Source organism: Macrosteles quadrilineatus, unplaced genomic scaffold, assembly GCF_028750875.1.
Source record: "Macrosteles quadrilineatus isolate MER2022 unplaced genomic scaffold, UCM_ALF_1.0 Scaffold_2__2_contigs__length_208266976, whole genome shotgun sequence".
Classification (NCBI taxonomy): Eukaryota; Metazoa; Arthropoda; class Insecta; order Hemiptera; family Cicadellidae; genus Macrosteles; species Macrosteles quadrilineatus.
The window spans coordinates 118,152,025-118,176,348 of record NW_026542595.1 but is presented as its reverse complement, the minus strand read 5'-3'; the positions used below and the strand labels follow the sequence as shown (position 1 = coordinate 118,176,348).

The 24,324-nt window shown below is 34.0% G+C and overlaps 1 protein-coding gene across 1 annotated transcript; it reads right to left on the bottom strand.

Moving 5' to 3' along the window:
• Positions 1 to 720: 720 nt before the first annotated feature.
• LOC128984817 (O-acyltransferase like protein-like) lies at positions 721 to 23,853 on the bottom strand. Its single transcript, XM_054404185.1, has 14 exons — positions 23,779 to 23,853; positions 23,063 to 23,102; positions 22,188 to 22,397; positions 21,165 to 21,343; positions 20,546 to 20,766; positions 20,188 to 20,264; positions 19,436 to 19,620; positions 18,948 to 19,111; positions 9,678 to 9,846; positions 5,086 to 5,276; positions 3,908 to 4,046; positions 3,076 to 3,265; positions 2,048 to 2,193; positions 721 to 954 (listed from the first exon to the last, which is right to left on the bottom strand). Exons 1-14 carry the CDS (start codon positions 23,851 to 23,853, stop codon positions 826 to 828), a joined length of 2,115 nt encoding a protein of 704 aa, XP_054260160.1. The 3' UTR covers positions 721 to 825.
• Between the last annotated feature and the right edge of the window lie 471 nt (positions 23,854 to 24,324).

Genomic DNA, 24,324 nt, shown 5'->3' with positions numbered 1-24,324 from the left:
CAACTTTTCCAATGTACGGTACTTGATGTATTTGATTTATTAATGTAGTTGCTATAAATGAAAGTCTTCCATGTTTACTTTTATTTCAATAAATGAAAAAATGGAAAGCTGATAAATAAAATAATGCCTTGGAAAACAGACGGTATTCAAGGATAAGACCTCCGTACACTCTGCTTATAACTGGTCGACTTGAAATCTGGAGATGAAAAAGCTGGGGAGTTATGTTGGACTACACATATTTTACAGGAAGAATAGAACTTGATTTAGCGAATAAGATACTGAGACATTTGTCTGAAGGTATATCAGCTGGATCTTACAAGGTCTGATGGGTTATCAGGATGTTTGGCTTAGTGGAGGACCAAACCTAGTCAATTAGAATAGTGCCGGAATCAGTTCAAGCAAGTGGTCATTTCAATTAATATGTTAGTACTGACGAATAACAATTGGGCTTCTTTTACACGTAACTTCAGGCTAGACGTAGAGGATTGCAGAAAAAATCCAAGATCCAGGATTTGAACCCAGGCCCTCGGAGACCGAAGCCACGCTCTACCTGTAGACCAGCTTACCCTCCTACGACACTTGGGCATCAAACAATTACACTTTCTTAACCAAGACAAAGAAGCACAAGAAAAGGCTTAAGACAGATAAAAGATTGATTAATGGAGAGAAATTATGATGTGGTAATTTAAGAGGTGGAAATCAAAGATGAGTCATGATGAATCAAGTTTATTACAAGTAAAAACGTATTTTACAATCATGTAAAGGTTTGTTTGTTTATGTCTAAATATTTTTTTTAACATTTATTAAATTTATATACCTAAGCATTTAGGTATTTTTTTCCTTTTGAGTTGCAAAATACTTGCAGGCCAACTTGTAGAAAGGCATCTCAATACAAAGGTGTAGAGGCAGTGCGATCATCGTAGTTTGGATAAGGGCTGCCAACCAGTAGTACAACTGCAGCAACATATGTTATTTTGTTGTTGAACCTCAAGTAGTAGATATTTGAAAGCAATGCATTAAAACTTTTTTGGAGTTTGAGCTACGAGCGTGGATTTTATAAGGGAAAGAACCAGGACATAGAAGAGGTGGATAGGGACGCAAATGTTTTAGGACTGTTTAGTAGACTGAAATGGACTGGATACATGCTAAAATAGAAGGAGAATCAAACCTAACTAAAATCCTCAATTAAAGAACATCCGAATGATATAATTAAATAAAAGTGCCAGTCTTAATTTTTTTAATACTTAAGCCTACTTTAGACGAAAAAGAAGTTGGCTTAAGATTAAGGAAAAGGGAATGGTTTTGAACATGTATGGTTTCAGCCTGGAACTATTTTCTTGGGTTAGTTTGTTGTTAATAAATTCCTTCTCCAGTAAATCACTTGCTGTAATTTAAATTACAATATAAATGAAGGTGAAGACCTAATTTTTTTTAAGGTTTTCTCTAAATCTCAGGTGCCAAGACACTGTACACAGTTACTTTTAAACTATGGCACAGTTAAATTTATTCTCCCCCTAAAATTGGAAACAGTAAACAGTAAAAATAAAACAGTGAAAATCACTAATACAATTTTCAAAGACAACATAATGGTCATTTCTTGATCTTTGGGTCATTTAATTAAAGACTGGCTAAAACCAGCTGATTTTAGTAAGTAACAAGAACAAAGCTGAATTATACCAAGGCCCCACTAGAAAATCAGGCAATGCTGCAGGATCCATGACGTCACACTAGTGGATGGATTTCATTGCCATCACCATTTCCATTTGTTTTAGGTAAATAAACAAGCTGGCTGTTTGTAAGATTTTAATGTTAAGAGTTTAGTACAACTATCCACCGCTGTGACGTAGTGTTGCGCTGCCCATGCTGCAGCATGGCCTGTTTTTTCTAGTGGGGCCTTGATATACTCGTTCATCAACCATCATGGGTCCTCTAATCACATTAGCCATAAATTATCCACCATGGCACACGAGTACAAACCTAATAAGCTTGGAAACAAAAAGTTTGATTTAAAAATAAGCTAATACATTTGTTGAACACTGGAACTTACTGTGGTACTGATGTTGATATCCAAAGGCTTGGTCTGTTGACTGTGAAACGGGATGAAAATAAGCCCAAAATTTACGAGGTAAATGCCAAGTGAAAGTTTTGCCAAAGGTTGAAATCCTCGCCAACACAGAAAATCGTTCATCAGTCCTGAAAACCATATTATTAAGTCAGGCTGAACACAATCCTAAATGAGACAATAATTCGCTAATTGTTTTCTCGACTTTGTTGTCTCAATGTAGTTGCATGCATTGTAAATGTAGTAATAATCAGTTAAAACATGGTTTAGATCTAAAAAATGCTCAAATGCTGAAAAAAACTACACAACACAATTATTTGGTGATTGGATATGGGAACTGAGAAGCTCCAGCTTGGTGGAAGATTATAGGTGTGAAGGCCTGGAGGCATAAGAAAATATTCTGCTTGTTGGATTTAAACGAGGAGGAATCGAGGTGAGATGAAGGAATGGGACTAAGAGATAAAGTCATGGAGCTGGGAAAAAAATAAAATTTTGAGAAGTAAGGAATTAGATTTCTGGGAATATGGGAAGTAAAACGTATCATTTTGAAATTGCAAGTAGGTAGAGGAAAATACCTGAAGAATCAAAGAAAGTCATGAAGAGAATCAAGAAAAATAGGAAAATAATCAAAAGATTCAATTTTTAATTCTAGTTATGGAAGTGGTTTGTTAGTACTCCCCCCCCCCCCCCAGGAAGCCTTGAACAACAACTTGGAAGGTTATTTGGGAAAGCAGCCTGGGCTTTGACTCCACCTCCACAAGTTCTACATTTCCACCTCAAGTGCAACATTTCTAACCTTAAGTTATATTTCCCAACTCGAGTTTAAAGTTTCCTAGCACAAATTCTACCATCCCCACCTCAAGTCGTATGTTTCCCATCTCTAGTTCTAATTCTCTCCACTAATTCTTGACTTCTCACCACTAATTCTAAATTTCCCACTTGTAACATGTACCCTTGAAACTAAAAAAGCACAGAAACTCCTACACGGACCATGAGTATCTCTGATATCTAACCTCCGTATCCTTGTGTGCACACTAGGATGATCCATGCACCAACGGCCGCCACTTGAAGCTTGGTGAAGGCGTTGTGGTACACATCAAGCCACGGAGTGTACTGGTAGTTTGGAGTCATGATGATTTTGGAGGCGTAAACTGGAAGAATCATAAACACTATTGCCACAGTCCAGCCTGCCAATAGCTTTATCTGTCAGGAGAAAGATTTTGTAAAAAAGAAAACTGGGTAAAATTATTTTACAAGATATAAATAATTAAATATCTAGATTTGAGAAAGGATGGGCATAGTAGTGTGTAGCAAATTTTAACTGATTTGAAAGTATCTTATAGAAGATATATATTATTGATGTTAATTTGGCTTAGTATATTTGACTTATTGTAAATCTTGAACACACATGCCTCAAATGTAATATCCTTCTTCAGCTACTATGGTTGTATCTTGTTGCCAAGATGGGAACAAATGTTTTACATATTCCTTTTTTTTATATTGAGAATTCTTAAGCGAGGGTGTGTAGGCTGCAATTTTATTCTCAGTGTTGCTTGAAATGTTTTATATTTATTTTTTGATAAATCTTTCAATATCAAAGTCATTTGTTTTTTTTAGGAATATTGGTTCAATTCAGAAATTACACTATGGAAAATGGGTCCAGTAATGAGCTTTCTGAGGTTTTGTTTTATCTATGATTGTTTACCTCTAGATTTAAAGGGGCTAACCTTCACCATCCCACCATTGAGTAAATTTGAGCTAATCTAATGTTTTGTTGAACAAAACTTAAGGAGTGTTTTGAATTACTTGAGATTAATAATGGCAATTTATTTAGCTGCAACTTACTTTAGTGAGTTCAATTCTTTTTTTGGCTTGAGCTGCAGAGAACACTGCATATCCCAAGCCGAGTCCGAGCAGGTATGCTGGCAATCGTAGATGAGTTTGGAAATAGTGCTCTGACATCAACTCATTGTGGCGGTTGTATCTGTAAATATAAAATGTGTTTATAAATCCCACCACCTACACATATTCCAGATCATGTTTTGTAAAAACAACCCACTAATATCCATCATATCAATTGTGGCAAAAATATTTCACAACACTGCGGTAAAGCAAAATGCTAAATGAGTCTTGTATCATACATGTATTTCAACACGATAAAAAGAAAAAAAAACAATAGGAACACTTAACTTGCTAAGAATTGTGTGAAGAAAACCAACTGCCATGATTGTTTTGAAATTTATGTAATCTATTTTATGTTTAGATGATTAGCTTGAGTACTAAACGTAAACGTAATTTCTTTGATTTGTGGCAGCAGTGAATGAGGTCTCTAAAGTAATTTCATAGACTAAACTATTTTTGAACGAGGTATGTTTTGTATAAAATTAGAAGTTTTGAGATAATTACAAAAAGTAAATCTTGATAATCGATGGTAATATTTAATGTTTTAACTTTACCTGAAATATTAAAATAGGCTTTACCTTTGTCACTGCAGCTCAAATTCTTGTGGTGTAACTACGTTACGGCCGTTTCGGCATTACAATGCCATGGTCAGACTACAAAAACTCGGCTGAAGTAGCGTCGTTTAAGTTTAAACACGTAACACATAGGAACAATACTAAACATTTAAAATATTTACAAAAACCGATCAGGCCTGTCGTACTAACGGTTGAAATGTTCCCGTTCCGAGCAAAAAGCCGACTGGAAGATTTCTATGTCGAGCCCGGTGTGGTGGCGTTGTAATGCCGAAACGGCCGTAACGTAGTTACACCACAAGAATTTGAGCTGCAGTGACGAAGGTAAAGCCTATTTCAGTTATTATACAGCTCAGGGGCTAAAACATGGATTTTAATTTACCTGAAATGTTTACTTTTAATTAATCACAAAAATTTAGAATTTCTAAATCTGGACTTTGGATTTCTCTTAGACGTCTTAGCATTTAGAAAATGTTTACTATGACTGCTCCAAAGTTCAATAAACATGTGTAAAAATTTAGCCGAGGACATGGCAAAAAGTCTACTTACAGGCATGAATAACCGCCAGCGTCAACTTGTTTCACATAGGAAACTGTTGCATAAACTGCCAAACATACGGCACCCACAACCATCAGAAGTGTTTTCCCAAGTTGCGGCCTCTTATATAGTGGTACTAGGAACAACGGGGACAGAGCAAACATTTGGAAATCTGCAGCGAGATACCAGCTTTCTCCAACACACTGCAACAGACAAGGGGAATCTCTTAGCTGCACACTAAAATCAAGAATGCTTTATCCTTAACAAGTCAAGTGGAGGGGTCTACTTTGCAGATGGACAAACAAGCCCTACCAATGCAGGAGAAACATCTTATGTTGAGATCTGGACCTCCTACACCTTCCTGCACGGCTGATGAATCTGCAGAGAGTCACCCCAAGCTACCCAAATCTACTGAGACATCTGTTACAACATATCCAACAACCACCAAAGAGAGCCAAGCTGTTTCTACAGCCTCAAAGGACCCCAGCACTCAGCTTGACGTGGATAGTGTCACGTGCAGTTCAAAAAAGCAGTCTAGTGAAAGTGTAAATAGTTGCAGGAAAGAAATCACCATTCTTAGCAATAGTAATAGCAATAGTCCAAGCATTGGTAGGGATCTTTTTTTAGAAAAGTAAAAAATCCAACAAAAAATAATAACATAAATATTTTGTTTTTAAATATTCAGGGACTAAAAGATAAAGTCTTCCTGTTGGAAGGATTTTTAATTGGCCTAGATATTCACATAATTTGCCTGTCAGAACATTGCCTTAAGTCAAATGAAGTTGATTTTTCAAATCCAAGTGAATATACTTTAGGTAGCTCTTTTTGTAGAAGTGATTTTAAAAGAGGAGGCTCCTTAATATTCGTTAATAACTATTTTTTGTCATGTTTTACTGAATTGGATGTAACGTTTCTTTGTCAAGAATTACATTTTGAAATATCAGCTATTATTTCACTAAAATTAAAATTAATTGTACTCTCTGTATACCGATCCCCTGATGGTAGTCCAGCTATTTTTTTAGATAAGCTAGAGATTTTGTTTAACTTTCATTCTCAGTGGCTTGATTACACTGTTGTGATAGGTGGAGATTTTAACATTGAATTTGATGTCACTAAAGATAAACGTACTGTAAAAGAATTTTTAAATTTACTAAGACAATTCAACTTTTTCTGCCAGAATTTCAATCCTACTAGAGGTCCAAACTGTCTGGACAATGTATTTATTAACCGTACTAATAGGGAATCTGTCCATTTTTGTGCTATTGAACTATTTCCTTTTTCAGATCACGATAGCCTAAAATTTACCATAACTCTAGATATTAAGAAAAACCCAATTGCATCTAATGGTACCAAACCAAGTATGTTTAAAACAATTTTACCACAACGTAGGTTAAGTGATTTATTGGAAATGCTTTTTTGTACTGACTGGGAGCAGGTTATGTATGCTATAACTGACTCTATATCTTTGTTTTCATGTTTTTTCCAGAAAATTTGCAACTCAATCAATTTCTATTGTAAGAAAAAAATCATAAATAGTTCTGATAACAAAACGATTGGGTTACCAAAACAAAAATGGTACACAACCGAACTTGCAGGTCTTAAGCAAGAGATTTTAGTTATAAGTAAAGTCCTTAAAGAATCTTTTTCTTCTAATCCAAGAGTTTGTGAACAACTTAGAAATCTAAAAAAAATGTATAGACAGAAAATCATTAAGGCAAAACTAGACTTTAATCAAAGACAGATTGAAAATAGTAGTAACAAGTGTAAAGCTGCTTGGAATATCATAAAATCAAACACCCAAAACTTAAGAAATGAGCCTTCACCAAATATTACACCATCTCAATTTAATGCATATTTTGTTGAATCAGTTCAGACTATAAAACAGAACATAGGCAACCCAAATCTTTTCCCAAAGCATTTTGTCAATAATGCTCAGGTTGCTCCAGTAAAATTCAATTTCAAATTAGTAAACCAAAAATGTATCATTAATGCTATTAAAAAATTGAAAAACTCAAATTCATTGGACTGCTACAACTTGTCAAATAATATTCTCAAAAAAATAATCCCTGCTATCGTACACCCTTTAACTATAGTAATTAATAGTCTTTTATCTGATGGACATTTCCCAGAACAATTAAAACTATCCCGCATCTGTCCTATTTTCAAGAAAGGAGATAGAGACAAACCCGAAAGCTACAGGCCGATTTCAATAGTTCCGATTCTATCTAAGGTAATTGAAATAGTAGTTTTTGAACAAATTTATGAGTTTCTTGAGAACAATAACCTTTTTTCTACTTCACAATTTGGTTTTCGAAGTGGTAGATCAACTTTAGATGCCATTGATACCTTAGTTTGTGATGTCATTGAAGCCTTTGAGTCAAGGGCCTTTGCTTGGGCCACTCTGTGTGACCTGAGCAAGGCTTTTGACTGTGTGAATCACCAGGATCTTTTGATGAAACTTCAACACTATGGCTTTGGAGATACCATTCTTCAGTTTCTTAAATCTTATCTTAGTAATCGAAGACAGATTGTCTCTGTTAACGGTGAGATGTCAAATGAGATAATAGTGGATTGCGGAGTGCCTCAGGGGTCCGTACTTGGACCACTCATGTTCTTAATTTCTATTAATGATCTTCCAAGTAACATTTCAAAACCTACTAAATCCATTTTATATGCAGATGATACAACTTTCTTTTCAAAGAGCAGAACAATAATTGAATTAGAACAAATAACCCAAACTGCAATGAGTGATGCCTCAGCATGGTTTCAGTCAAATAATTTTCTTCTGAACAACAATAAAACTCAAAACATTCTTTTCAGTTTAAGACCCACGGATCACGTGTTTCATAATATACAACACAGTGTGAAATTCCTAGGTATGCACATTGATAACCAGCTCAGCTGGGAATCCCATGTAGATTATCTATCAACAAGATTATCTCGCGTTGTTTATCTAATTAGAAGACTGATCTCACTTGTTGACAGTAGCTATGTAAGAATGTCTTATTTCGCCTTTTTTCAAAGTATTTATCGCTATGGCTTGATATTTTGGGGAAGCAGTTCAGGAATTCAGGATATTTTACTGATTCAGAAAAATATTGTTAGAATTATATGTAATGAACATCCTGATACTCATTGTAAACCTCTTTTTATTAAACTTGAATTCCAAACAGCTATTAATTTGTACATATATGATATCATGGCTTACAGCCTTAAAAAATTGCCCTTTCAAACCTTATGTAATGATATCCATAGACACAATACGAGAAACAATTTAAATATTAAAAGAAGTTTTTTCAGATTAAATTTGACTCTAAAAAGCCACATAGTGATGTCACAGGTAATATATAACAAACTCAGTAAAATTGTTCAATCATATCCAACACACTCAATGTTTTTAAAACAATTTTATAATTGGCTTTTGAAAAATCCCTTTTATTCCCTCTCAGAGTTTTTAGAGAGGAAGAAAATTGTATTTTAGCTTGTAAGCTTTATATTTTATGACCTTATGACTAGTTATATTCTTGACTGTTGCTAATACATGTATAATGTCAATGGCAAATAAAGATTTCTATTCTATTCTATTCTATTCTATTCTACAGTAAACTTGGTCAGCTAAACAATTTTTAATTGCTATTTTGTGAGAAGTAAATTTTTGTATTGTTGGCCTTGAAAGTTAGCTAAGGTAGAACTTCATCAGATGATCGTCGAGTTAGCAGCTCAAATCTCCTTGATGTACAGGAAAAAATGTCTTTCACTCTGCAACGCAACCCCTCTTCCATTAGCTGATTGTATTGTGTACAAGTATAAAGACTATGTACCACCATTATTGACAAAACTGTTCACAGAAGGGAATCTTGGTTGGATTTGATTTTTCTGAGGTTTTTTACTTAACTTAATAGAGAAGAGCGTAGTTTAGACATAGCAGGTGTCCTTCAACATAGCGAAATAGTTGTTTGAATCTTGATTGCCTAAATTTTTTCAACTCTTTTTTTATGTTTTCCTGGGAGAACTGTACATTTCAAGGATAGTACTTTTCTCTTGATATTTCACAGTTTTTGGTATGGGCAAAGCGGAAGAAGATTTTAGAAAGTAGAGCTTAAATCTTACTATAGCATCTTCACTATACTCTGTATGAATGAACCTGTCTCTTGACCATGGGGACTTGTCTTGTCTACGTGGGGACTAGCCAATAGTTTAAGTCCTGGGCTAGTCCAGAGTATGAAGGGTCAGGAAACAGGTTCCACCATACAGACTATAGAGCCTATAGACTCTCATGAAACATATTTATAGGACTAAACTCATTAAAATGAGCACAAGCTGAAGATGACATCCATAACCATTCAATCTAGTAAAAATCCTGTCTTAATCACAGTAGAATCATTTAAGAGTGGAAAGTCGCACATCCGCATTAGAACACTTTCCCCAACATCGCTTTAGATAATTTGAACAGTCTTAAAAATTACCATTATGCATAATTTAATATACAAATTCAATAGGGAAAAAGTGGTGGGGGAGCTTACTATTCTCCCTACAACCCATCTTATTTGACACAATCCCTACAACCAAAGTAAGACTAAACTTTACTTTCATATTCAACTTACCGCAGCCACTGGGTAAATATAGTTGGAGATGTGTAATATCCCGGTGATCCAAGTAGTACGACAGCTCCAAGTTGAGAAGCCCATAAACCGACCCCACATCGGTCCACTGGAAGAGTGAATCAGCAACGTTGCAGTATACAGCATCAGCACAGCCAGAGTCGGGGTATATCTAGACGCATATTGCTGATATTTAGATTCAATTAACCAGCGTTAGATTCAATTAAGATTGATAAATTTGTACGTTTATGTTAGAGCCTGCACACTTTTGTTCTCTATGACTTGCACGTACGCATGGAAGTTTAGCTCACAAGAACATCTTATAACATTGAAAGGTGGTTGTGAATGAAAATTAGAAGACAAAGTTGTAATAAAAAGTTGTTGATGACTTTCACTTTGATTTGATTTACAGACATACATTCTAAAAACCCAGGGTGGAAACGCTCACCGTTTTCTAAAAACTAACACACAAGACTGAAATTTCAGGATTCTTGGAAAAACAGATTTGAAACCTCATTCACACGTAATTCCACTCCACTATACCACTGAAAGTATCCTATGGACTTTTTCCCATCACAAAACAACAATAAATTATGAACTAAAATTTTACTGATTCCAAAAGCTCATATTTATTTAATCCGGTGAAAGACTACCAAGGTGATCTTTCGAGTCTCTCATTGAAAGACTATGCCGGTGAAAGGGTCTTTGCCAAAGTCAAAGGCTATCCCTATTGGCCAGCTACGATTACTGATGTAGATTCATCGAAAAATCTTAGGAAATATAATGTTAAATTTTATGGTACAAATGAAATTGGTGTAGTCAAGGAAATTGATATATGTTCATTTAAGGAAAACAAGTCCCGCTATGGAATTATCAAAGAGAAAAATTCTAAATTTAATGTAGCACTGAAAGAAGCAGAAAGGAGTTTTGAAACAAGTGTCATTGAAAAAAATACTAGTGGCTTGTTGGTTACAAATATTTCCACAGATGTTATTGATAGTAACTCTGAGGTTCCGCATATGACTAGTACTCCTGTAAATAATGTTAAGTCGCTGAAAATGTCAAACTCTGAAGGAAGTTTCAACTTGCTTCAGAGCAATGTAAACAATGAAGTTGGGGAAGTAATGGAAAGTGATAAGCAACAGCTCACACCACCTGATAGAACAAAAACTACTCTAGAGATATTGGGTAATCAGTGGCTAACAGACGAGTCTATTAATTTTTATTACCAGTTACTGTCTGAAACAGTGATCAATAAATCACAGATATATTTGATGAATCCAATTATTGCACAGGCCGTTAAATGTCTCAATGATGTTGATCATATACTAAAAACAGCAGACTTAAATAGTAAAACACATGTTTTTATCCCAGTAAACGACTCACCAGCAGTTGATAGACCAGGGGGCTCTGGCTCACATTGGAGCCTACTCCTGTACGTCATAAGAAGTAAAGAGTTTTACTATTTTGATTCCTTTGGTCAGACTAATTATGAACATGCAGTGAAGATATGTTCAGCACTGCAAAAACACCTCCACGATGACACAGAGTGTAAAATCAAATCTGTTAAAGTCCCACAGCAAATCAATAATCATGACTGTGGTATCTACTTGCTTATTTTCACTGAGATTATCATTCAGTCTATTCAAAAAGAAGACAAGTCAACTGATCCCTTTCAGGATCTATTCCCTCCCATATTATTAAGTGATTTAATTCTAAAAAGGGCTCAACTAGCAATGCTGTATTTTAACCCAATGCTTAGTCTTAGTGTAAGCCTTGTGAGTGGGATGATGGTAAAGGTAAAAAAATCAGAAGATGAAATGTCACAGCTCAGAATTAATGCTCAAGATCCTGAACCTTCATGGACAATAAAGGAGTCAAGACGGAAAACTCAACATTCATCTCAAATTATTAAAGTAAACAGTAATAGAATTCCTACTTCTAATCAGTTTCAAGTTTTGGATGAACTGGATGCACCCAACTCCATTGAACAATCTACATTTGACAGCAAGAGAATGTCAAAAAACAAAACAAAATTTCATGTAAAAAAGAAGGAAAAAATTCTCAACAAACAAATTAGGTTGTCACTGTACTCAGATAGTCAGGGGAGAAATTTGCAGCATCACATAGAAACTGCCGGCCAGGGTAGAATTAAAGCAACTGGATTTGTCCACCCGAATGCTCGGCTACTAAACATTATTGACCAAGCCAAGCACTCGTCAGATGATGTTATTGTACTCATGGGGGGAACCAATGATTCTCTTTGCAATAGTTTTGAATTTGTTCATAGAGATTTGGAGAGAAGTATTGCAGAGCATAGTAAGAGCAAAAATAAAAATAAAACTGTTTTTATAACAACTTTCCCTCACAGATATGATGCAGATATTATGGATCCAGTCCACAATAAAATTGATCAGATTAACAGCCATATTGCTCAAATGACAAAAAGAATCGATAATGTTCATCTTCTTGATCTCAACATCCTGAAGCAGTTTCATTTTAGCCGGCATGGTTTACACTTAAATTTCAGAGGCAAAAAAAAGTTGGGCTTTGTAATAAGAGATGCTTTGGCCTGTATATTCTCTCCTGAATCAAACCATGAAGTTATAGGTGTGCAGGAGAAGGTAGCCAAGCGGTTTAACAACAATACCCCCTCTATAGCTGTGGTAGAAGCACATATGGCCGAGGTCATCACACGTTATCGGCATAATAAATCTGTGGGCTTTGCCCATAGTATTTCTGCAGACTTGCATGACTCAGGCAACATGACGGCTGGAGTAGCTGTTGTGTTCAGAACTTTTTTTGGGAGACCTAAACCATCCCAGTGTCTTACCCGTCACTTAGCTCTGCAAAATAACCACAATGGCGCAGCTGTATACAGCCTCATCACCAAGGCACAGTATTTTGGTAAACCCTACAAGACTGACTACAATACCGCGTTTCGAGATCTGACAACAAGTTTTAAGAGGAAGAAGCTGATGCATTCATGATAAAATAGACCTGGACCACTTCACAGACAATATAATTATGTTCCAGAAGATTACCAAAGCTAAGGTTACTATTGTGTCACATTGCTAAAGTTCTTCCCAAATACTAAAGAATAGGATGTCACATGAAGATTTCATAGGTAGGATAAGAAACCTCCTCCATCAAAAACTAAATCAGTCTCCGGCACCACAATCACAACTAGACTCCGTAGCCACGGATCCAGCTTCAACAACTGTCCCAAGTCCAACTCCTGAGAATATCGTCCACACAACTCCAGCAACAACTGCAGCAAAAGGAACAGATGGCCAACGTTCTGACCCGATGAAAAGCCAGTGTGAAGAAGTTTTAGTGGTGCCCGGTGACCTCACATATAGTGGGGCGCTAAAGCAGAGTTGTGATGTTAGTGCTGTGAGTGTTGGATTAAATGTAGGCCTACAAAATAGTTTAAGTTTCACTCAGTCACCTAAATCAACTTTAAACTCACGGGTCCAAAAGTCTCCTCCAATAAAATAATAGCCAAGCAAAATGTAACTATAATTTTCCACCAGAATATACAGCATCTAGCCTCAAGAATTAACTCCCTTCAGGCAACTTTAAATGAAATAGAACCTCACATAGTAATTTTATCAGAACATGATATGAAAGACGAGGAAATTAAAAGATTAAATATCGATTATTATAACACAAAATCTCATTTTTCAAGGGGGAAAAAGCCTAAGGGCGGGGTCGTTATTCTAGCAAAAGAGGGGTTTGAGTTGCGGAAGGTGACTGTGCCAGATTCTTTATCTAATTTATTGCTAGAAGAAATGCAGTTTGAATTTTGTGCTTGTACTTGGAAGGTTAATAAACAAAAAATAAAATTATCATCATAGGTCTTTACAGATCACCTAATTCTGATGCAGCTATTTTTACAGATAGATTAGGCGTTTTACTTGATTACTTCAGCAATAAATGTGATAAATTAATTGTTGCTGGTGATTTAAATATTGATGTTTTGAAAAATGACAGTAAACATAGATTATTAAAAGAAACACTTAAAAGACATAATATGAGGTACCTCGTTGATTTCCCAACCAGAGTAATGGAAAGTTCAAAAACATGTATTGATAACTTTTTAGTAAAAAATATAAAAACCTCCAGTATAAAGGTAGAAGGTCTAATAACATTTCTGTCTGATCATGATGGGCAATTATTAAAACTTAATTTCAACCACTCTATAAAAAACACCAATCAATCCATCAAACAAGAAATGCGCAAATTTTCTCCTGAAAATATAACTCTTTTCTCAAACTTACTTTCAAAGGAAACATGGACTGATGTTTATGATGCTAATGTTGAATCAAAATACAATGCTTTTTACAGCATACTAAATTATTATTTTAATCTAGCTTTCCCTAAATTGTTAATCACAAAAAAGAAAAAACAAAGGAATTGGGTAACTTCAGAATTGGAAGATAAACGTAGGTACATCATAAATTTATCAAAAGAATACCGTAGAAAAACAAACAAAAATTTAAAATTGCTTTTGGATCAGGAAAAGAAAAAATATAAATGTCAGCTTCGGCAAGCTAAAAATAAATATTTCAACGAAAAAATTTCTAAAGCTACTAATATTCAAAAAACAGTTTGGAATATTATAAACTCTGAAGTTGGGGAAAACAAGAGGAAGACTTTCAATAACATAACTTTAAAAGATGATTCTGGAATTGTTTCAGATCCAAACAAAATTGCTGAAATATTTAATCACCATTTTGCCAACACTGTTAGAGACTTAAGTAGTAAGAACAGTCCTGTTAATGTAAATTTTAATGATAATTTTTGTGATACAACTAGTATGTGTATAAAGCCAAAATTTGAACTTAATCCAATTGATGATAGGGAGGTGGAAAAAATCATAAATTCTTTGAAAAATAAATACTCTAGTGGGTATGATGAAATCCCTATAACAGTAATTAAGGCTGTAAAAGGGAACATTAGTAAAATTCTATGCCACTTAATAAATTCCTCTTTTGTGTCTGGAATTTTTCCAAGGAAATTAAAACAAGCTAAAATAATACCTTTACATAAGAAAAATAACTTGACAAATGTATCTAACTATCGACCAATATCTGTCAGGGTGTCTACCAACAGGGAAATCCGGGAAAACCGGGAATTGTACTTAATTTTTTACTGGCCATGAAATGTACGGGAATTGTCCTTAAATGCCAGACTATGTCCTTAAATTTTTAATGGGCCATAATTTTATTGATCGCTAGTTGGTTAGGAGCACATAAAAGGTTTATCAGATGTTTGTTTACATTTTCATTATTTATTACTAGAGTAATTATGCAATAAAAATCCCATTAACAATCTCAAACCCATTAATATTTTATCACGACAATCAAGTGTCAAGTCAAGTACTTCCAAGAACTGTTGACTCAGTTAGCTAGCTCATAAAAGTTGTATCACTTTTATTCCTTTACAACTTCTTTTTTTATTACTAGGGCTTATTATGAGATTATATTATGAGGAATTATTATGAGATCCCAAACCTATTTTATCGTGAAAATAATAGCTTTATAATGGCTGTTAAATTTCACTTCTTACTTGTACTTGGCTTGAAGATTCATTTTGCCCGGCCATTGCCTAGTGCCATAAAACTGTTTATAGTTTCATATTAAACATGTAAATAATCTATAGTCTTATTTTGTAAGTTAACCCCTTTTTTATGGATATTTTATCTTTCAATTGACAAAACCACAAGCATTGTTATTTGCATTAATGTTTTATCACTATGTAGGCCTGCTTGGTTTCAAATTATGTCATTGCATTTTCTGTATCTTTGCCTTATATTGTTGGCTATTCAGGTTTCAATGTTTTTTGTTTCCCATATATTTATTTATTGAGCTGTATGCTTTAAGCAATCTAAATCTTAAGAACTAGAATGATGATAGTGACTTTGCTGCTATTATAACCTCATTGTTTGTTACCCAGTTTATTTAGGCCCTCCTAAATAATTAGGCCTAGGCCTGTGTATTTTGATTCTTGAAAGAGCTGTAAAATATATTAAGAAAATGTAATTGAGCCTAGATAAACAACTAATGATTGCTATGTGTCGATATTAGCGAATTTCCCTATAGGGAAGTAGCTATTACGGTAAGACCTAGAGCCGGGACCGATTTACTTTTTCATTTTGATGTCCCCAGAGGCCAAAATCACTATTCGTTCAAACTTTTATATATGTATATATATATACGTCCGTGAACGCGATAACTTGAGTAATTTTTTTCCGATTTTGATGAAATTTGGTTTAAAGGTGTAAAGCGGGGTAAACTTGAATGAGTTCGCGAACCAGCACGATCGGACCATGGGAACGGGGCTTTACGGGGGGTGTTATGGGGTAAAAATTGGTTTTTCTCACTTTTGACCCTCAAAACACAAATTTTCCCAATTTCTCTTTAGACCTTTTTAAAGAGCTTAAAAAAACAAATAATTTAGTATATAAAAGTATTTTTGTTCGATTATTAGTAACGGAGAAAATTAAAAAAATTGTAAATTTAAAATTCCCATGTTATTCTTACGGAGAATATTGTCAAATGTTGTAGTTTGCTTGTTTATGAATATATTTTGATCAAACTTGGCAAATTTATTTATTTTGTACTAAGCTATCAATATTTTACTCAAAAACACACTTTATTAGTTTCCTTGTAGCAGCAAACCTAGGTACTTGTTAAACCTAATGTTATTAAAATATATTTAACTGAAAATCAATTCATACAAATGGAAATTCGCTTAGTCGGCAGGTTTGCTGCGGCAGGGGTATTAACTTTGCAAATGAAAATACAATAATCTTACTCTGTGCTTATTGCTTATTGGTAGCCGCTTACCATACCTTGATTTTGTACTAAGAACTGAGCAACAATATGCATTAAAGATTTTTTTTCAAAAGTAGTCGAGAGCCTAACGTTGTGCCAGGGCGAATCGTGCCAAATTAATCCGCCTGGATCGGATAAGCTATGTTATGAAGTTAACGTGACCGATGGAGATATTTGTCGCTATCGCAGGAGACAATGATTGCGTTTCTCTGTTACACTATAAAAGTTTTACCTAAAGTATAGGTAGGCCTATGCTTGTTTACTTTCAATAAATTTCTATTTTGAAATTTTTAACTCTAAGGCTATCTATTATTATTTACTCTTCTCTCTGGTACAACTACAGATAATAACAAGATTAATACAGTTTGACAAATCAGGAAAATTATTCGGTAGGCCTAGTGACACCGACAAAGGTTACGTCAAAGTGTCCTTAAATGTACGGGAATTGTCCATGAATTTTTTATCCAGAATGTAGTAGACACCCTGTCTGTGCTCCCTGCTATCTCTAAGATATATGAAAAAGCAGTATACATTCAATTTTCCAAATTTTTAGAACAATTTAATCTTTTAGATGATAACCAGCATGGATTTCGGAATGGAAGATCGGTTGTGAGTGCTGCTGTATCTTTTATTGAAACTGTAATTGAGTCGGTTGACAAGGGAAAATGTACAACTGGTATTTTTATGGACCTATCTATGGCATTCGATAGTGTTAGGCATTCTACTCTACTTGAAAAACTTCAAAGACTAGGAGTAGGAAAACGAACTCTTAATTGGTTTACGTCATATCTCACTGAAAGATCTCAATACGTAGAAATAACTCACTTGACAAATTACAATAGAATTATTAAATCATGCTCAACTTATAAGCCAATAGTTTTCGGAGTGCCACAAGGCTCAATATTAGGGCCCCTGCTTTTTTTGTCTATCTATGTGGAATGAAAGATTCTTTAATATATAATAAAAATTCAACACTATGTCTGTTTGCTGATGACTCGAATTTGGTGATATCATCCAACTCAATAGAGCAAACAGAAATGTTCGCTTATGTAGAATTGGAGAGTATTGGAAATTTTCTTAATAGCCACAACTTGATGATGAATTTACAAAAAACTAAATTTATAAATTTTAAAACAAAACAAAATAGACAGAAGGAGCCAATAACAATAAGCTATAACTTACAAAATATTGATGAAGAAATTAGTACAAATTTTTTGGGTTAAACACTAGATCAGCACTTGAATTGGGATAAACATGTCCACAAAATTTTAAGTAAAATTAATTCCGGAATTCATGCTTTATCAAGTATGTCTTTTTACTGTGACTTAAAAACTTTAAAAAATATATATTTTGCACATGTGCATTCACATATCACGTTTGGCATAGCACTCTATGGCTCAACAAAAATATGTAATTTAGATAGCATTTTAAAGGAGCAAAAAATGGCGGTTAGAATCATGCTTAAGCTGCAGCATGATGAGTCAGCTAAAGAGCATTTTAAGGACCTAAAAATCTTTACTGTTTACGGGCAGTATATATATGAATCAATAATGATTGCAAAAAAACAAGAAGAATATTCGGAACCAAAAGAAAAATCTCATTCTTATAATTTAAGAAATAAGAACGAAAATGTACAACCACATAGGACTAAATTTTTTGAAAAGAAACCATCCTATGCAGGTAATAGATTTTTTAAATTTATTCCAAAAAATATTAAAAAAGAAACAGATCCAAATAAATTTAAAAAAATATTGAAAGAGTTTTTAATAAATTTAGCAATTTATTCATTTGACGATTTTTTCACCTCCCTTAGTCGCTATGATACATTATCTTACTAGATTTGTAAAATGTATTTGTTGTTTTTATAACCATTCCTCATGTTTTGCTGTTTTTTATCCTGTTGAACTATTTTGACACTATTTTTATTGTAATTATTTTGACACTATTTATTGTACAATGTACATAAAAATGAATAAAGATATTTAAAAAAAAAAAGGTTAGTTTTATCTATTAGTTTTATCTTGGAGAATACTAAAAACGACCTTCCAAACTTATTCGGTAGTTTAATTGATTAGCTATGTTAACAACCAGATTTAAGTACACATGGTTAAATTATGATCGTTTAATGAAGAGGCAATAGCTTTTCTACTTTTTATAAACCTGCAAAGATCAAGGCTGGCTGTTAAACTATCAAAACTTACTCAAAATTATTTTGAAATATAGAGCTTATTTAAAAAGTTTGTGATAAGTTTATTTTGGAAAATGATTTAGCCGTTTGGCAATATTATGAAGAAACAAAATCAAAATTATTTTGGTAGCCTTGAGCAATCTGCCTCGGTATTTTAGAGTAGAGCATTTATCTTTGATGCAAAATCCATGTTCAAAATCATACAGAAAATGCACATACACAGTATGTAATAATCCATTTTACCTGAAATATCTTCTGCCAATTGATGACAGAAAATTGAGTTGTCTTCCTTTTGATCTTTCTTGAAGGAAGCTGTGAGCTCTAACGATTCCTCCCATCAAGAAGAAAACATCGACAGCTCGGAACAGCAAACCCTCCAAAACAGCAACGTAGTAAGAATTCATCAACTGAAAGGAGGATATTGTTTTTTATAAGAGTACGGAACTCAGTAAATGATCGATGAGATTATTTATATGGATTTATGACTTTTATATGTTACAGTAGAGCCATATCTTTCGGTTACAACAGAATGAATTTTTCAAAGTACTGCAAGTCCTTTGGCTATCCAAAGTGAACCGTTTCTTATACTTTTCGGTCTCATCTTATCCCTTTGGCAAATCAACTTCTGAAGAACCAAAGAGTTTGTGGGTCAGTCGGCAGTGAGACAAAGAAACCAAATGTGATATTTTGTCAATAGACAAATGTCTAAATACCTCCTATTGTTTCATTACCTTTATAGTTGAGCTCTTTGCTGTATTTATGGTCACTATCGATACACCTGTAGAATGAACTAGAATGATTGCAGCAGTTAACAGCACTCGCAAGCCGTGCAGACAAGGAATATCGTCTGCATTGCTGTCCTTCAAGATTACCAACTGTCTCCAGCTGCGCTGCAAAGAGAAAGCTTCCACTAAGTCTGAAAATATAACAGATAGCATTGAATGGTTTGACGTCTACAAACGTGCATGGCCAATGGAAGCACCAGAATACCAAAGTATTTCTGCTACCAGCCATCAATTGCCTCCATTTGTGATGGAAACATAAAACTACCTATTTTGAAAACACGACATATGGCAGACTGATTAAGGTTTAATATTTGCAATCACTTTGTAACCAATTGACACAGAAATACTGTGTAATATCAGAAACTCTAATATCTCAATGGAAACAAACTATGCCCTGGATGAAGAGAAACTTCGTGATTGTTTCTTTAAGTATTTACAAAATAATTTTGAAAATCCGTAAATCAGTCTTTTTTACAGGTGGTTTTAGCTTCTAAATAATATTTAAACATTAATTTATTCCCATCCATGGCAAGCTCTGATATATTAAGAGCACAAAAAGCACACAATCATTGGAAACAAATCAGTTTTAGAGTGTTGAGAGCTTGAGCCGTAGAGGCATGTTTAGCCGCCATTTTAAACCATACTGGATTGACCGGGTAGAACACTCTTAATTAATTACAATAACTAGTTAATCGCACCTGATTTTTTCTCAGAAGACAGCAAGTCAACAACTGAGCTCCAGACAACAAGTGCGAGGATGCCAATGAAGAATATTCTGCAAAGCAAAATTATGTTTGGCTTTTTATGATACTGCATTTAGAACTTAAATTTAAAATAGTTTAGAATAGTATAATTAAGTTTATTATTTTTTTTAATGAACTTTTTTTAAATAGCGCTTACAATTTCTTGTATGATAGGAGTAATTGAATCCAGACAGTAAAAAATACAACACTGTTCCATGTTTCATTTTTTTCATTTTATTTTTTTCCACATGCTCTTAAACATTTGAGAAAACTTCTTAATTTCTCTACTTGGTTGAATGATATCTCTACTTACACAGCTATATAATCCGTCAGCCTAAAAGGTAAGGGTTGGTTTGTAGAACAGCTGGTCTCATAGAGGACAGAAGATGCGTTAATTGGTGCCAGGACATGGTCCATATGGACTTTGACATCTTGAGCCGAACAGCTGGAGGGAACACACACTGAGAACATCAAGTCGTTGAAAAGACCCACGCTTTTCACCTCATCGAGGTAATCTGGTGGGATGACAGACATCTGGAACGTAAATCAAGAAAGGAGATCACAAATATGATATTAGCTGGAAAAAGAAGTGAGATAATCTTGATACTAGAATGACAATTGGATGGTAGCTTTGTAAACAATGTCTGAAAAAGTTATGTATGACACAATTGCTTGTGTGATGATTCTTGTTTAGTGGGTATCGTATGATGAAAAGAGTACCTAATGTGTTATTTGCTAGTATCAGTGCAGACTCTCAAGGCGGAGTAAGATGTTGAAACATTTTATTGTTTTATTTATCATCAATATTTGTTTGATGACCCCTGTCTCCCTGCAAATTTGTGTGAAAAATTTCACTGACAATGAAAGGCCCAAGGTGTAAAATAAACACAGAGGATGGCTTATAAATAAAGGGTAAAAATAGGCTTACGTACATCATAGTTTATTTTCTCATGCAGTTCTGGAGGAAGTATTCCTCTTGTTTCCACTAGGCAATGTTGTCCGGTAAACTTATGTTTTGGTTCGATGGTCTCAATACACTCATTGTAGTTACCGAGATCTATCAACAGACCATCTAGCAATCCACTTTGAAGTTTGCTAGATGCATCAAACACTGGAATAAAAAACCGTTTATGAATCAGGATTGTGTGTAAAAATTTTGATGTTCTAATTTAAAAAATGTTTAATGTGTTAATGCTTAGATTGTCACTGATTTTGTCACAAACATGGAGGGTTTTAGCGGATTTGGCTAGAATTGCAGTTTATAATCACTATTTCACCAAGGTTGCAAGAGATTATAAGGTAATCACAGGTGATAATTATGATTTTGCAATAATCAGATCTCAGTAGAGGCTCTCATGGATTTTGCCTGATTGGGAAGGTAACCAGGATGTAACTGCCATCAAAAACGGGGGAAAAAATATTGGGTATCTCAATATATTGGAGATACCTGTAATGCAATTGTAGGAAACATATCATTTGATGGTGGAATGGCCTCTGGATCGTCTGAATTAACTATATAGTGGTTTAAAAAGGGTGATTACTATGGTTACCGTCGTCTGGTCGACCAATATTAAATGTTTCGTGTTCCGTGTGTTATGTGTTTTGTTCTCTATTTATTATTAAACTTTTGACGAACTCCACTGCGAGGAATATGAAGACTACTTGACATTCTTCTGACCTGATGATGTGCTCCATTCGTAGCATGAAACAGCTGTAGTCTACTAACTACAAAGGATCGTTTTGACAGTAACAAGGTAATTTAAACCACTATATAGTTATATCATTTGACTTGTTGTTTCGGAGTCAAATCGTCTTTTACATTGTTCATTTTGAGAATGAACCATAAAATATCGAAACTCAGAGTATACTCAATATTGCAGAACTTGCCTCTACCCGAAATTTCACTACCAACAGGCATCTACTTTTTACAATCCCCAAAACCAAAACATACTCACTACGGAGGGCCCAAGTCTCTCCCTCGACGATGGAGTCGACCACCAATTGACTGTCCTGTCTACATCGCTCGGTCTCCGCATGGACAGGGACTCTTTGTCGCGCAACATCTTTAAAATAATCATCAAAACTTGCCCCTGGTAGAGGAAACGCCAGGTTTCGCAAAGCTGTTGCTCGTTGTCGTAACTGTGGCTCAAGTCGGTGAACTAGTTCTGAAACTTTGGTGAAATCTTTACATTAAATAGTTGTGAGGGCAATGTTTCTGTTACAAAACCTTAATACCATTTAGTAAAAAAAATAATTGCTTAAAAAGTTACATATATTCTTTTAGTAAAAACTAGATGTGTGTTGGTGGCTTAGTCAGTAGCACCACAGATTTTGGGCCCAAAGCAGCAATGTCGTAGGTTCGAATCCTGGTACAGTACCTACAACTACTATTTTATCATTCATTACACCCTAGACCTAAGTTTACTTTTATGAAAATATTAAATAATTTCATTCAGAAAACTTTAAAAAAAGTATCTTGTGCAAAAATAGTTTATTCATATTAATTTAAAGGTTTTTTTTTCAATTTAAAGAAAATTAAATTACTTTTTAAGAGGAAATGCTAATATTTTTCATGTTGTGAACTACCCATCTTAGCTCTACAGTGTCATCTTTCAAGTAATTTCTAATTTCACAATGAATCACAGTCATGTTCAGTTTGACATGACTTAAAAGTTGGCATACTTAAGAAAATGGTATTTTAGAACAGAAAATTATTGGAAAACAAAATTAACTCAATTCTTTTTGTATAAAAACTAGCTTGAGTTAACATTGACGTGGAAATGCAATGTAAAACCCACACAAGTGTATCTATAGTCAAGATTTTACTTACCACTCTCTCTTCTTGTTTCAGTTATCCGTACCAAATTCAACTATAAACAACAAACCAATTATTAGGGCTGAATGTTTATCACAACGTTTTAAACATTCCATAATAAACTTATGAGAAGTAGACACTAGTGAATTACGATTTTTTTATGTAATTTTTTAACCATTTTGATACAATTTGGCAAAATAAATTCAGGACAGACTTGAAAATGAATTGGGTACGCTCGGCAAGATTTGCTCTGCCTCAACTGTGCTAAATAAATAAATAAACTTCACCATAGACTCTCCCATATAACTCTCTAACCTTCTTTTGTCATTAATTCTTTAGGATTTTTTTAATTTTTTTTTATTAATAATGTTGAGACTGTTTTGTTTTACTGGAATCGTATGTTTTTGTTCCTTTGTATTTTAAAGGATATTTTGATTTGATTTGATCTTTGAAATTTCAATCAGTAATACTGAAAAGATTTTACAAGCATTTATTTATTTTTAATGCTGATATATTTGTTAGAGTGGAATTAACTTCCAACTTTTAAACAAAAGAATATAATATTTACTAATAATACACATTTTTGTGAATAATTGTTATTACAGAAAATCCCAGAAATTAAATATGTTCAGTCAAAATATGTAAACAACTCTTGGGCACTTCTGATTGTTAAAGCTTCAATTATCAAAGTACTATTAATTTAAATTTGAAATCCATTTAAAAATACTCACCGTGAAAATTAACGTAAACAATACGAGCACTCTTTGAAAGAACATGGTTCCAAATGAGCCTGATTCTGCATCCATTGATACTGATTAGCATTGATAGCCACTTATGGTAAATCAATTCACACTTAAGGTATTGTAATAAGGTAACCAATTAATTGATATTGTCATACAAAGGAATGACAAACTCTTAGATGACTAAATCTACATCAGCGTTTATGTACACTGTTACTTGTTACATTCGTAGTTTGCATTCAAAACTACTTTCACAGGCCTCTTCTAGTCAATGTTCTGGAGAAAATGTAGGTTTAAGTATTTATTTTGGTTACCAACTGTCTTTGAATAGATTTAGCAACATTATATAAGTAAGGAACAAAAATAAGTAAGGAGATAATAAATGTTTTTATAATCATTTAGCACTCTCAAATTCGTAATATTATTTTTATACTTAGGACTTTTTCCATTAGAAATGTATTGGATTTTCGGATTTAGCATGAAAAACACTGTAAGCAGATACATAACAATTACATTTTCAATCGGTGAAACAATATT